This window comes from Megalops cyprinoides, chromosome 23 (assembly GCF_013368585.1).
Source record: "Megalops cyprinoides isolate fMegCyp1 chromosome 23, fMegCyp1.pri, whole genome shotgun sequence".
Classification (NCBI taxonomy): Eukaryota; Metazoa; Chordata; class Actinopteri; order Elopiformes; family Megalopidae; genus Megalops; species Megalops cyprinoides.
Window position 1 is genome coordinate 2,814,506 of NC_050605.1, and position 14,956 is coordinate 2,829,461.

Genomic DNA, 14,956 nt, shown 5'->3' on the forward strand with positions numbered 1-14,956 from the left:
ATGTTTTGGTTGGCTGTGAGCCAGCCAGTACCATGATGACTCCAAGAGCAAGGCTAACATGTGGTTCTCATGAAGAAACCTATTTTAATGAGTGATCATATCTGCCAAGTACAGGTGAGGGGTGTGTCTGACACTCATGAGGTAGGATAAGTCCTATTAAATCCCGGAGGGATGTTCTTTTACAGATATGTTGTGCTCATAACAACTGATCCAACATTAGCATTCCCATTGCTACTCCTACAGGATGAGGGCCGGGTGGACAGAATCCAGTTGCCTCAGTATCCTATAATCCCTGTTCGAACTAAAGCTACATGAATGAAGAAGGCGATGCTCTGAACGAGGCCTCACACACCTGGAATCACGACTTAATCCTGACATGAATATAGTTTTAAAACACCGCCTATGTTAAACGAAGGTTTACTGAGATCGTACTCTGTTTCAAATTATTCCTACACAACTGTTATGTGACATGAATGTATGATTCTTAACAACAAACACTCGACAGTCAAGCGAGTCTTAACTTCATACATCAAAACGGGGATTGGGCTGAAGTAGTCAGTCAGTCATAAGCACAGATTCATTTTAAACGAAAATGTAAAACTGAAATCCGTTGTTTGCTTGCAGTTATAAGAGCAACCGCGCCGTAACTGGTTTGCCAGTTCTATATAAGGTATATCTTACATCATTTTACTAGTATATGGATCATTCCTGAAGAAGGGGGTTGGCTGTTTAGCGGCCTGTGATTGGTTGTTCTACCCCCTCTGACCGGAGATCCTCACTCAGGTTGGCTGAACTAGAACCTTGGATAGAGTCCTGCAGCGGGGCAGTCCGGAGAAGTCAACGGTGAGGACGCACCATGCCTCGTTTTACTGTCCACGTCAGGGACGAGTGGCTGACGGTGCCCTGTCGGGATCCTTCCTGCACCATACAGTGGCTGGGACTCGAGGCCCTCAAGCGCTACACCAAGAACAAGCCCGACAATGGGGGGATCAAATCTGTCAAGGAGGTCCGCTTCGTCGCGCGGAGGTGTCAGGGGCAGGGGCTGCTGGACGCGGACGACACGATAGAGGATGTTCTGGAGGACAATGATTTTGTCGAACTTGGTAATGAACTTTCCCTCGACCCGTGTAAGAACGAGTCTGAGCTGATGAAGAGAGATCTAATGGCAGGTTAAGACTAGAACCAAGACTAGAACCGTGAGCAAACGATGCGGTGGGCGAGTCGTCCAAAAAGCTTGCATACCTTAGGGATGCAGCAGCAATTCCCTTTGGAACCATGAGCAAACAAATAGATCAATTACGGCTATTTCCAACACAAGTCCACATGTTGAAAGAATATTTTTTATATTTCTACTACGATCATAAATAATCTGGAAACATATTGCACGACCAAGTGGAAAAAGTATTCTTAAAGAGACCCACGTGCATCTCCTCTGGTTGCTGTTTTTTTTAACTGCCTTCAGTAAGCTAATGGAAAGGGACGAATTATTAACTGTTAAATGTCAGTGCAATTAATACAGCTAAGTATGTTTGCTCTTCAATATAAATATTAATATATATAGTTATGTATATGTAAATGTCATATTCGTATTAGTTTTGTGTAATAGGTATAATAGACCTACATACAATATCAATAAACTTCAGTTTCGTAATGTTGCCTTACGATTTCTCAGTGATACACAATGGGACAAAAGCCAACTTTTTTGGGCCAGGGATGCCGCATTGGAAATTCTGTCCCTATCAAAGCTGACATGGCTGGTCCAGTTCCTGTTGAAGGCAAAGGGTCCAACTGTGAAGCGCATTTTGATTTACTGAGTGACAGAGTGAATTTTGGGCACAGCAGCAGCTGGTAGCTGTTTGCTATAAATGAAACCGAGTCAGTAAGTGCATTCCAGAAGACTAGATGAAATCGTATGTTTTTCTCTGCAGATTTCCCAAGATGTTGTTTTTACCTGTTAATGTTCAAAGAAGATCAGAGTCCTGCTTAGTCAAGGCCTAAAGTGACAGTTGTCTGTTTGCATAGGCCATGCTAGTGTAAAGCACAATGCTAGTGTAAATGAAGAGCACTGTGGTTGTGCTGAGGACATGCTGTTGTTTGAGCTGTGTGAAATGTTGGCCTTGTCTCCCTCCAGCCATCGAGGGGGACACCATGTCCCCAGATTTCATCCCCTCCCAGCCTGGAGCCTCACATCTGTATCCTTGCCTTGTGATCCTTTTTTTTTTTACTGTAGTTAGGGAGCAGCAGAAATAACATTGGTAACATATGTGCATGTTGATGGTGTGTATGATAACATGTTAATGCAGTGCAACAAAGCCTAAAGTTAAACAAGCAAATTTAAAAATATATGGGAAAAGACATGGCCATTCCGGACTGATGTTACTTAATTATTTTAGAATGTCAGACATACATTCGAATAGAGTATGTTTATATATGTTTGTCAATATTTTTTTCCTTAAGAACTGTTTATAGTATAACCTCATATCGAGAACCAGAGAGTGTGGGTATCATCATTCATTTGTGCCTCAACAGTCTAATTTTGCCCAGTATTATATCTGTTATCGTACATAATATAATGTGTGAGTGATCTTATGCATTTATCCATTTCTAGTACCTCTTCCTGGATGGCAGCAGTCTCACAACAACAGATCTGGTAAATTTAGGAAAAGGACTCTACAAAATCAAGGTGATTATCAGGCAGTTCATATATCTTTGTCATTATTTATGTATGTGTGTACCTGGCAACTGCTGTTACCCAAAGCCAATTAAAGGAACGTGTTGCTGATAAGTTTACGTTATCACCTCTCTTCTGTTGGTCTCTCAGCTGACTCAGGAGGCGGAGAGCAAGGTGATGCAGTCTCGGGAGCTCCTGGACACCATCGTTAAAGAGAACAGAGGTGCATAAGCTAACAGACATCCATGTTACACACACACTGGTTCTCAAAGGCAGCTCTGATTCTCGAGCTGATATGTGCAATTGCACCATCCAATGGGCCACATCCGTGATGGGGGGTGATTTGGATTCATGAAATACCACTTTGTAGTTCAAATTGAAAGTTAAAGGACACAATGAGATTTTCAGACTCTGATGGTTTTTTTCCTTCTCCCTCAGTCGTGTACGGAATCACCACAGGATTTGGGAAATTCGCCCGAACTGTTATCCCCGTCAGCAAGCTCAAGTACAGTTCCTTTTTACATAGTTGCATTCATGTTATTTTCCAAATACTGCAATGCTGTTGCAGAATATCAGTCCATACCTTATGTGCAAATGTCATTTTTTCTGCAGGGAACTGCAGGAGAACCTGGTGCGATCTCACTCAGCAGGTCAGACTCACTCTGACTCATTTTAATTTTAGAATAAATGCTGGTGTGCAGTCTGTCTTACAGTACAAGGTCTTGCCTTGATGTTTCATCTTCCTCTTTTTGTGTTCTCCTTCTTCATTTGAAAGCAAATAATTATTTAAATCTTGATGAACACTCACTTTTGGAAACCTATGGAATCTGTACATCCCACTTAATTTCTTCACTGTTTTTAAGTATATTTTGTCATGCCCAGGAGGTGTAAATAAAATTAGAACATAAGGGCTGAAACTGGATAGATCAAGTGTGCATGAGCAGCCGTGTGGCGTGGTGTTAAGGGGCAATTGAGAGACCCCAAGATCATTTCTTCCTCTTGGTATTGTGAAGCTCCACCTGGGGGGCGTGTCCCCAGACCCCCCTCGGTGGGTCCCCCTGTGAATTTATTCCATTTCCACCACTGTCTGTGACCAATAATCGCACCTCCTGCTGCTATCAGAAAACTTCATGGAGAATCTCTGCATCAGTGGCTCTTAGTGCTGCCTTTTACATTGCAGTCTGGGCTGGGGGGTTGAGTTTAGGCAGCAAGACTCTGAGGCTGTAGGACAGCTTATTGGGCCTGCTGTTGATGAAGCTGTGGCACAACTTATTGGTGCTGCTGTTGGTGAAGCTGTGGCACAGCTTATTTGAGCTGTTAGTGAAGCTGTGGAGTTTCCCTTTTTTACTTCAAGGTGTGGGCAGCCCTCTGAGCCCCGAGCGGACCCGCATGCTGCTGGCTCTGAGGATCAATGTTCTGGCCAAAGGCTACAGCGGTGTCTCTCTGGACACCCTCCACAAGATGATTGAGGCCTTCAATGGTAACCCTGACTATGACCAGCACGCTTACTGTCAGCACTCCGTCACTGCGAGGGGTAGCGGGAGGGTGACTCGTGTCCTGTGTTCACAGCATCCTGCCTCTCCTATGTCCCTGAGAAGGGGACAGTTGGTGCCAGTGGAGACCTTGCACCCCTGTCTCACCTGGCCCTGGGGCTGATGGGGGAGGGAAAGATGTGGTCGCCGAAGAGTGGCTGGGCTGATGCCAAATACGTGAGTTCGTGTCTCTTTGTTGTGTCTGATTTTTACCATGTTTTGAATTTCCTTGTTTGTTGACTTTGTTTGACCTCTGACCTTTTTCCTTTGACCTCCTCTCTGCTCTCTTCTCATTGGCCAGGTACTGGAGGCTCATGGGCTGAAGCCGATATCCCTGAAGCCCAAAGAGGTAGAGCAGTCTATCTATGCGCCTGTCCTGCTGCGAAACCTTGTCACCTTTATCTTTAGTAAATATTATTGTCTCCCTTGTGAACATGGTTGTGCAACCAAAACAGGTTAAAGCAGGGAAAAAAGACGTTCTGTGACATTCTCCTATATCCGCTGGAATCTCTCTGCTAATTACTCATGAACCTGCAGCACATGAAAATAAATTTTGAAGCAGAAACTAAACTCTCAACAATGCAGATTCAATTACCAGTGGTGATCATAATCAGTGATCAGCAATTTCATGCTTATCAGCTTTCAGAAGTCCCTGCCTACATCACAGCACTTTAGCTTCAGTGATGCAGAGACTGAACTTGTAAACCAGTAAAAAGTTACATATCTTGCCATTGATGAATGTCTTTGGCTAATGTGTGTCATTAACTCCCACCGAAGATGGAAATAAAGAACAGAAATTCAGTTGAAAGCATTTTTTGCATTGAGGCTTTGAGGTATTTTTCCAAGCCTGTTCCGAGGTCAGCACTATGAGTGGATTAGACTGTGATGTGCTGATGTGCAAATCTTTTTCGACCCTTCCACCCTCACCCCCCACAGGGTCTGGCCCTGATCAATGGGACTCAGATGATCACGTCTCTGGGAGCGGAGGCTGTGGAGAGGGCCCAGGCCATCGCCAGGCAAGCCGACATCATCGCAGCTCTGACCTTAGAAGTACTAAAGGGGACGACCAAGGCCTTTGACAGCGGTGAGGGAGGCCTCACCTGATCAGGTTGATTGATTTGAATATATTTCAGACAGCAGTTGGGGTGATCCTTCTCAGAACTGGTATAAATAGCTAAACATATAACAGGTGAAAAGGTGCTGTTCACCTGCTTAACAGGTGAAAGAGCTGTTCCCAAGGCATTTAATGCTAATAGGCGAGACAGCCTTTCCCAATCATTCTGATTCTGAGTGGCATCACTGTCTGTATGGACAGAGCAGGGAGCCACTGCAGGCCCACACAATTACACGACACAGCCTCCCAGACGTAGACCCATATCCCCAGTGCATACTCTCGCTGTGACTACAGGAGATGATGTGACCTGTATCAGACTCTCATGCACTTTACAGTTATGCTTATGCAAAAAAGTGGGAAATTTCCAACTTGTTCCCTTTTGTGTTGAAACCGGATTTCACCGAACATGTGTGTGTTGTGTGTTAGAGTCCATGGCAGATTCCTCTCCTGTACAGTCTCTGCCCACCCTGTCCCCCTTTCCCCTACGGACTCCACCCACCCTGTCCCCTTTTCCCCTACAGACTCCGCCCACCCTTCTCCTCTGCCCTACAGGCTCCACCCACTCTTCTGCTTCTTGCCCACAGATATCCACAAACTCTGCCCTCAATCTCACCATTCCCCTCTCCCCTACAGACATCCACGAGCTTCGCCCCCACCCAGGCCAGACTGAGGTCGCCCTCCGTTTCCGCTCCCTGCTTGACTCTGACCACCACCCGTCCGAAATTGCTGGTGAGCACCCTAGTAACTTAAATGCTTAGAACAGGGTGTGAATTGACCGCTGGAGGAACAGTGCCAGAAATGGTGTCTATATACACAGTCTATCACAGAGTCCCAGATATCTCTCTGATATGATCTCGTCTCTCCCAGAGAGCCACAGGTTTTGTGACCGGGTCCAAGATGCCTACACCATGCGCTGCTGTCCTCAGGTAACAGAACTTCTTCATGGGCCTTCAGAAACTTAACATGGTCACCCCACAGTCAATAACCAATAACCTCAACCGCTTACCTCTCCAACACAGGTGCATGGTGTGGTCAATGACACGATAGCTTTCGTCAAGAACATCATCAACACAGAAATCAACAGTGCCACCGACAACCCTGTATCCTTTCCGAGTTTACGATCAGGTTTACAGGGGCATGAGTGCATGAGTAGGTAAAATGGCCCAATAACATTACAGCACTTATCCAGCATCTCCCTGACTGTGTGTTGACTGTAATTTCCACAGGTCTGTTTCTCCCAGTTTGATTATTCCTTATCAGTGACTAAAAGTACATTCTCAGTGGTGAAGATGACCAGCTATATTTTGTTACTTAGTCTGTGTTTAGGCTGTCAGGTTTTGAAGAATAGCCTTCTGTTTTATCCTTTCCCTTTTGTCAAAAATGTTGCTGGTGGCTGATAATTCTGCTCAAGATTTATGGAGTAGGCAGTTCTATAAAGGGTGGGTTCAAATGGCATGCCGTTGAGCATGGGTGGCAATGGTCCAGAGATTTGGGGAGTACAATTGGCTAGGTCAGTGTGCAAAACTTAACATGTAAAACAAAATCTGTTCATTCAGATGCTGGAAAATTTGCACTAGTATCCTGTGTAAGGGTTCAGACTTTAACGGACCTGCCAGATGGTGTTTTCTGAGAGAGGAGAGACAGTTTCCGGAGGGAATTTCCACGGGGAATACCCAGCTAAAGTAGGTGTTAAAAAAAAGGAGGGGCTTGGGTGTTCTGGCATTTTGATTGGGTGACAACCCTAGATACGCTCATATTAACCCTTCCCCCTAGGCTCTGGACTTCCTGGCCATTGGGGTGCATGAGCTGGCCTCCATCAGTGAGCGGAGGATCGAGAGGCTGTGTAACCCCTCCCTCAGTGAACTGCCTGCCTTCCTGGTCAACGAGGGGGGTTTGAATTCAGGGTTCATGATCGCCCACTGCACTGCTGCGGCCCTGGGTCAGTCAGCGTGGAGACCACACCATGAGACTGTGTGTTTAACAGAAAGCATGTATGTGTGTATGAGAAAAACTATGTGTGTGTGTATGTGTGTGTGGGTGGTGTATGTGCCTATGTATTTAAGACAGAGTATATACAGTATGTGTCTGTGATATAGTTGTGTATGAAAGTGCCTGTCTTTTAGTATATTCAAGCTTGTGTAAATGTGATTGCATATGTGTTTAAATGTGTTGGCTAGAACACGTGTGTGAATGTGTGTGTGTGTGTGTGTGTGTGCCTGTGGGTGTGAGTATACACATGAGTAGGTTGGAGTACAAGTGGTTGGGCGTGTGTACGCGCATATGTGTGTATGTGTGCATGTGTGTGCATATGTGTGTGAGAGAGAGTATATATGTGTGTCTGTGATTATATGTGTGTGTGTGTGTGTGTATGTTTCATGTCGACCACTTGGTAGTGACAGCTCTCTGTACCCTGTAGTGTCAGAGAATAAGGTGCTGTGCCATCCTTCCTCTGTGGACTCCCTGTCCACCAGCGCTGCCACTGAGGACCATGTGTCGATGGGTGGCTGGGCGGCCAGGAAGGCCCTGAGGGTAGTGGAGCACGTGGAGCAAGGTGCAAACAACTGTCTGCTGATCTGAGGCCTCTTTAAAATCAATATTCCTGCTTTGTCCTGGGGTTAGGTAGAAAACAGCAGTCTGAGCAGGTCTCTGGACTATGAAATCGGACGGATATGAGTCTGGAGAATCAAAATTAGCATTGCGTCGTGGGATTTTATTTACAGGTTACAACACCATACATGTTTAAACCTAAGGAACTACACATAGCCAGGTACTTATGAATAAGTGTTGCTTAGCGGTAAGGACCTGGGCTTTTAACACAAAGGTTGCTGATTCAGTTCCCAGGTGGGGCACTGCTGTTGGACCTTTGAGCAAGGTACTAAACCCAAAATGTGTCAGCAAATATTTGGCTGTGTAAATGGATAACACATAAAAATAGCCAAGGATTTGCACATAGTCTCTAATTATTTGCAAATGCTGTTATATTTTGGCAACTCTTCACTTTCTGTACCTGTAGCACAATCAGGTCATGTTGACAACAGACAGATAATTTGCACAGACTCTGTGGTTTAAACGTTCACGAAAAGTCAAACAACAAAAATGGAAAGTGGGTTGACAGCAATGGTCAGTTTAAAGGTAAAGTCTCTGCCTCTCACTGTTTTGAGCTGTCTGACACAGACTAAGCCACACTGTGCTGGCAGGGATCTCTCAGGGAGTCTCAGGGCTGAGTTCTGCAGAGTAAGATGCCTTTATGCACTTAAGCAAGATGCTTCGCTGGAGTGGTTGGAATTCCTGTGAATGTGTAATGTCCATGGTCTTTCCTTCAGAAATAGTCTTCAATTAGGGACTCAAATATTTTGGTGTGACAGAGTATTTTAGATGTGACCTGTCCTAAAAAGGGACAGCAGTGTGGTGTAGTGATGTGGAACAGGGCTCATAGCCAAAAAAGTTGCTGGTTCGATTCCCTGCAAGGTCACTGCTGTTGCACCTTTTGTCAAGGTACTTAACAGACAGTTGCCTCAGTGAATATCCAGCTGTATGAATGGATTAAATTGTAATCCATTAATTGTATTGTAAATGACAACAATGTAAAGTAATGCAAAATGAGAATGATCTACTTGAAGCCAACTGATAGCTCACCAGCGATAGGTAATGTGTAAGCCCACAAGGGTGATGACCTTTGAGAATCTATCTCCTTACAGTGCTCACTACTAATGTTGGGACACCAGAATGGACCAACAGTAAGCTGAGTTATTCTCATTCTATGTGAGTGGCATTTTGAAATACTCTGTAAGTGGACCGGAATTATCATTTATGGAAAGGGGCACTGAACCCCTCTTGAGTGTTAAACTTATGTTAGGTTCTTAAGCTCTGTGTGTCTCTGAGAATGGGGTGTGACCAGTGGCCAACGCTGTCACAAACACTGCCGTGTGACCAGGCCTGCTTTCTCCTCCCCTCTGCAGTTCTGTCCATTGAGCTGCTAGCGGCCTGCCAAGGCATTGAGTTCCTCCGCCCCCTGCGCACCACCACACCACTGGAGAAGGTCTATGACCTTGTGCGCACCGTGGTCAAGTAAGTCAAACAGAGCTCTGTGGTCTGTTGGTCCACAACGCGGCCCGCTATGATGGCAAATGGGGCCTGGCTAATGTTTGGCTAATATTTGGCCAATCTCCTTGGCTCTCTCCCAGGCCCTGGATTAAGGACCGCTTCATGTCTCCAGACATTGAAGCTGTCCACAGGCTGCTGCTTGACCAGAAGGTATGTTTTGCCAGGTTTCTGTCTCTGGGTGCGGCCTCCATGGTAGGGGCATGGTTCACAGTCTTGAATATGTCACACTTGAAATCCGCAATCTTAAATTTGTAAATCATTCTTAAATCTCTCCGTCACTAAGTCACTCCTAAATCTGTCAAGAAACAAAATCTGATGCCACATACTTCTAGCCAGATCAGAGGTTTTTTGTCACATACCCTGAGGTTGAGCTAAAGACTCCTTTCAAAACATATAGAAATATTAAACATTCCATGCAAAATGGTGCAGTATATTGGTAAATACAGGTACTAATTACAGGTATTCACAATACGTGAGGTAAATATTTAGTGTATTTCGTGTAAGCCAAAGCTGCAGATATACTTAAGTGCAAGGGGGAAGATTACAAATGCGACACAGTGTATGCACAACTTTTTACTATATGACTGATGGAGCTCCATTCGGGGGGGATATATAAGCTGCATGACAACAAGCGTGCCTGAACTTCTCCCTTGCCATTGCAGGTGTGGAATGTCGCACAGCCCTACATCGAGAAGTACCGCGTGGAGCACATTCCAGAGTCCCGCCCCACCTCGCCAACAGCCTTCTCCCTGGAGTCTCCGACGTCACCACGGAAACGTGTGCGCCTTGAGTGATGGAGCCAATGCAATTGGATGGTTGGATGCATTTTAATAAAAGTGCTTTGGTGCTGGTTTCATTTTAAAATTTTATATCTTCAGCAACAGAGTGGAGAAGAAGAAAATGCATAGCACTCATGATATTACTACAATGTCACAGCAGCATTATGGCAATATTAGTCTTGTATTAAGAACTATCCTTTAACTGTATCATTACTTGGGGCAAGGCCAACTAGTGTAATATATTTACTGTAGACTATCATCTAAAAATTAGATATGTTCATATCAGTAGATGAGTGGGTGTTTGTTATATTGTACCACTGTGAATGTGATTAAAGAGACCGTACTCTACACACGTGTGTATTTATCTCTATTTTTGACATTTCCTGTTTACTACCTAAAGTACACACTAGTTTTGGAGAGAGAAACCAATTTATAAAAAAATGAGTTTGTGACTGAAACATCCACTGTATGGAAATTTATGAACTGATCTGGAGACACGTTACACCTGTGGTCGGAAACAGTCACAACTGGTGTCTGCAGCCACTCCTTCAGGCTGTTCTTTATTTCAGTCTACATAGCATAGTTACAATGTGACATTGCATCTGAACTGTTTCCCAGTAGACCTGCATCTGCCTATTACTGTTATTAGAGGCCCATTCCACAGGTACTGCAGTGACACCTGTTGCATGCTCAAAACGTCATTTAGGAAATGGTCCTGTCCCTCTCCCTTACTTGTCCTCTTCAGGCATAGCTTGAAGTAAGATGGGGAACCCTAGCTCTAACCCTAACTCTAACCCACAGGGCAGAATGAGCAGAGTGGGGAAGTTCTTTTTACAACCCCAATTCCAAAAAAGTTGGGACAGTATGGAAAATGCTAATAAAACAAAAAGGAGTGATATGTAAATTCTATTCACCCTGTACTATATTGAAAACACTACAACAACACATTATTTGATGTTTTACCTTAACGTTAATTTAATTGTTTTTTGAAAATATACACTCATTTCAAATCTGATGACTGCAACACGATCCAAAAAAGTTGGGACAGGCGAGTGTTAACCACTGCGTAACATCACCATTTCTTTTAATAACATTTATTAAGCGTTTGGGCACTGAAGACACCAGCTGGTTAAGTTCAGCAAGCAGGATTTCCCCCCATTATTCCATTATGCAGGTCTTCAGCTGCGCAATTGTACAGGGCCTTCGTTGCTGTATTTTGTGCTTCAGAATGCCCCACACATTCTCAATTGGAGACAGGTCAGGACTGCAGGCAGGCCAGTCTAGCACCCACACTCTCTGCTTACTCAGCCATGCACTTGTAATCCAGGCAGAATGTGGTTTGGCAGAATGCAGGGACGTCCCTGGAGAAGACGACATCTGGATGGCAGCATATGTTGCTCCAAAATTTGTATATATCTTTTTGCATTAATGGTGCCCTCACAGATGTGCAAGTTACCCATGCCATGGGCACTGACACATCCCCATACCATGACAGACACTGGCTTTTGGACCTGAAGCTAATAACAGCTTGGATGGTCCTTTTCAGCTATTTTGTCCAAAAACTATTTGAAATGTTGACTCGTCGGACCACAAAACACGCTTCCACTGTGCTACTGTCCATCTCAGATGAGACCGAGCCCAGAGAAGTCGCGGCGCTTCTGGACAGTGTTGATGTATGGCTTCTGCTTTGCATAGTAAAGCCTTAACTTGCATCTGTAGATGCAGTGGCGAATGGTGTTGACTGACAAAGTTTTAATGGAGTATTCCTGAGCCCATGTCATAATATTCATTACAGATGCATGATGATTTTTAAGACAGTGATGTATGAGGGATTGGTGATCAGGCGCATTCAGAAGTGGTTTTCAGCCTTGCCCTTTACGCACTGAGATTTGACCGGATTCCTTGAATCTTTTAATTATATTGTGCACTGTAGAGGGTAAAATGCCCGAAATCCTACCAATTTGTCTTTGGGGAACATTGTTCTCAAAGTGCTGGATTATTCGCTGACACATCTGTTGGCAAATTGGCAAGCCACGACCCATCCTTGCTCTTGAAGGACTAGGCCTTTCTTGGAGGTTCCTTATATACTATAACACATGATTGCCTCACCTGTTTAAGATCACCTGTTTCACATCACCTTGTTATTTCAACTTGTCACATCTTTATTAGTCCTAAATTGCCCCTGTCTTTTTGGAACGTGCTGCAGGCATAAATTTCTGAATAAACGTATATCTTCAAAAAACAATGAAGTTGATTAGATAAAACATGAAATACCTTGTTTTTATACTGTTTTGTTTCAATACTAGTGAAAGTAAATTTACCAATTACTGCTTTCTGTTTTTATTTGCATTTCATTTAATGTCCCAACTTTTTTGGAATTGGGGTTTTAAATTCTCTAGGTTAGGGAATGCTTTGAGGCAAGCGTATTCTACAGGTTGGTCCAGACCGCCAAGGTGGAGCACCTGTCTGCAGTGAGAACATAGTTAAACCGTCTCAAACTGAGGAAAGTGTGGTGTCAAATGTTTTTCTGAAATTTGTTTCTGAGTAGCACCGAAAATCAGGTGTGAGGGTGAGGTACGGGAGAGGTGATGGAGTAAAAGTTAAGGGTGCCCTCCTGCTTGGTTCATCTGATCGATTGATTTGGAAGTCCTGCTCGGCCCATTTGAAGCCGAGTGACAAATACACTACTCACAAAAAGTTAGGGATATTTGTCTTTCGGGTGAAATTTATGGAAAATGTACAAAGTTCACGCTACAGTGATATTATATCATGAAAGTAGGGCATTTAAGTAGAAGCATGCAATGGTGATTTCCTCATCTCAAACAATTTATTGAAACAAAAGCCCACAACAGTGGTGGGTATACCACAACAAAAAATGTCAATGTCTCAATAACTTGTCATGTGCCCTTGAGCATCAATTACAGCTTGACAACGACGTCTCATGCTGTTCACAAGTCGACTTATTGTCTGCTGAGGCATGGCATCCCACTCTTCTTGAAGGGTGGCCCTCAGGTCATTGAGGTTCTGGGGTACAGAGTTACGAGCCTCTACACGGCAACTCAGCTGATCCCATAGGTTTTCTATGGGATTCAGGTCTGGAGAAAGTGCAGGCCACTCCATTTGCGGTATCCCAGTCTCCAGCAGCCGTTCCCTAATGATGCGACCTCGATGAGCTGGAGCATTGTCGTCCATGAAGATGAAATTAGGCCTGTGTTGTTCATGCAGGGGCACAATGACTGGATTAATGATGTTATTCAGGTAGTATGGGCTTGTCACTGTACCATTCACAAAGTGTAGGGCAGTTCTGTATTGACTAGACACACTGTAACACCACCACGACCAAAGGCTCGTCTGGTGACAACAGTGGCTGATGCATAGCGCTCTCCTTGACGTCTCCAACATCGTTGGTGGCCATCATTTCTGCTGAACGTGAATCGACTTTCATCAGAGAACAGCACTGAGGCCCACTCCCTCGTCCAGCGTAAATGCTCCCTGGCCCATGCAAGACGATGACGCCTGTGCCTGGTGGTGTGGTCAGGTACCCTTGCAGGTCGTCTAGCACGCAGACCACGCTGATGTAAACGGTTTCGAATGGTCTGACGTGACACTTGGGTGCCTCTCACCTCCCTTAAATGTGCCTGGAGTTGAGTGGCATTCATCATCCGGTTCCGAGGGGCACTGTTCACAATGAAGCGGTCATCAGTGTGGGATGTGGCCAAAGGACGTCCACTTCTATGCCTTTCTGTGACTCTTCCAGTCTCTCTGTATTTCTGTTGCAACCTGCTGATGACACTCTGTGACACTCTAAGCTTAGTGGCCACTTCCCTCTGATAACATCCTGTTTGAAGCCTCGCAATGGCGCGGTACTGTTGATCAATTGTTAGGTGTCGTCTTGGTCTCATGATGTCAAAATGTGAACAGCATGATGTAGAGGACTGTTTAAATACCAATTCTAATTGAACCAGGAAATGTATTGGTCGATTCATGGATCAAACACCTGTTGTGAATTTTGCCGTTCAGCTCCTTGTTAGAGAACAGCAAGTTGTGCAAAAAGTACTGAAACATTGAACAGTTGGACATGTGCATTCAAAAGTTTAGAGAAGGTCAAATTAAGTTCACCTGTAAAGGTTATAGTGCATTTTAGGTTCCTCCTGAAATTTCACCCGAAAGCCAAATATCCCTAACTTTTTGTGAGTAGTGTATGTATTCACTCCAGGCTGAAAATTAAAACAATTGAACTATAGACTAGTAGAGAGTGGTTGTCTTGAAATACTTGATAAACTGAACTTGATAAATGTGTGACTTCAGGTTGAGGTTAAACTGGAAATTAACCCGTGAAAAGTGCAACTGTGGATGTGACATGTGACATCTGACTTCCCTTCAGCTCCCTGAGTACCTGGCTCAAGATATCAGTCATGAATCATTTCCAAAAGGACAGGATATTCTGCCTGGTCTTTCTGCTTGTTCTATGTATACTACAGTTAACTCATGACAACACAGGACAGAAAAAGAAAGAGGACAGTATGTGGGGTGCCTATATTTTCCATTATACTTATATAATCTACATAAAACTGCTGAAAGGTTCTGTAGTGAAACCAACAGAATTCTGGTCTACAAGTAGCAGCAAATTATTATGAGTTTTACTCAGAAATTAAGCCAATTTAAAATTTAAAAAGTTGCAGTGGACAGACACTGCATGCATGCAACTGGGTGTGAAAGTGCCTGGAGACAGAAGATTGATGCTGTTTGGAAAACA

The 14,956-nt window shown here is 44.3% G+C and overlaps 1 protein-coding gene across 1 annotated transcript; it reads left to right on the plus strand.

Annotated features, from left to right (window-relative positions):
• Positions 1-821: 821 nt before the first annotated feature.
• On the plus strand, positions 822-10,548 carry hal (histidine ammonia-lyase). Its single transcript, XM_036518357.1, has 20 exons — positions 822-1,103; positions 2,132-2,192; positions 2,470-2,497; positions 2,609-2,683; positions 2,822-2,894; positions 3,110-3,176; positions 3,284-3,321; positions 4,026-4,151; positions 4,241-4,380; positions 4,505-4,552; positions 5,140-5,287; positions 5,951-6,046; positions 6,185-6,243; positions 6,337-6,417; positions 6,934-6,999; positions 7,091-7,256; positions 7,734-7,868; positions 9,277-9,385; positions 9,502-9,571; positions 10,084-10,548. The coding sequence occupies exons 1-20, from the start codon at positions 857-859 to the stop codon at positions 10,213-10,215; spliced, it is 1,965 nt and encodes a 654-aa protein (XP_036374250.1). The 5' UTR covers positions 822-856; the 3' UTR covers positions 10,216-10,548.
• The last annotated feature ends 4,408 nt before the right edge of the window (positions 10,549-14,956 follow it).

What these genes read in the sequence shown, in the direction of transcription:
- hal (XM_036518357.1), top strand. Translation starts at nt 857, where the DNA reads ATGCCTCGTTTTACTGTCCACGTCAGGGACGAGTGGCTGACGGTGCCC. An exon ending in CATCGTTAAAGAGAACAGAG is followed by an intron (nt 2,895 to 3,109) that starts GTGCATAAGCTA and finishes CTTCTCCCTCAG; the next exon opens with TCGTGTACGGAATCACCACA. An exon ending in AGTGGAGCACGTGGAGCAAG is followed by an intron (nt 7,869 to 9,276) that starts GTGCAAACAACT and finishes TCCCCTCTGCAG; the next exon opens with TTCTGTCCATTGAGCTGCTA.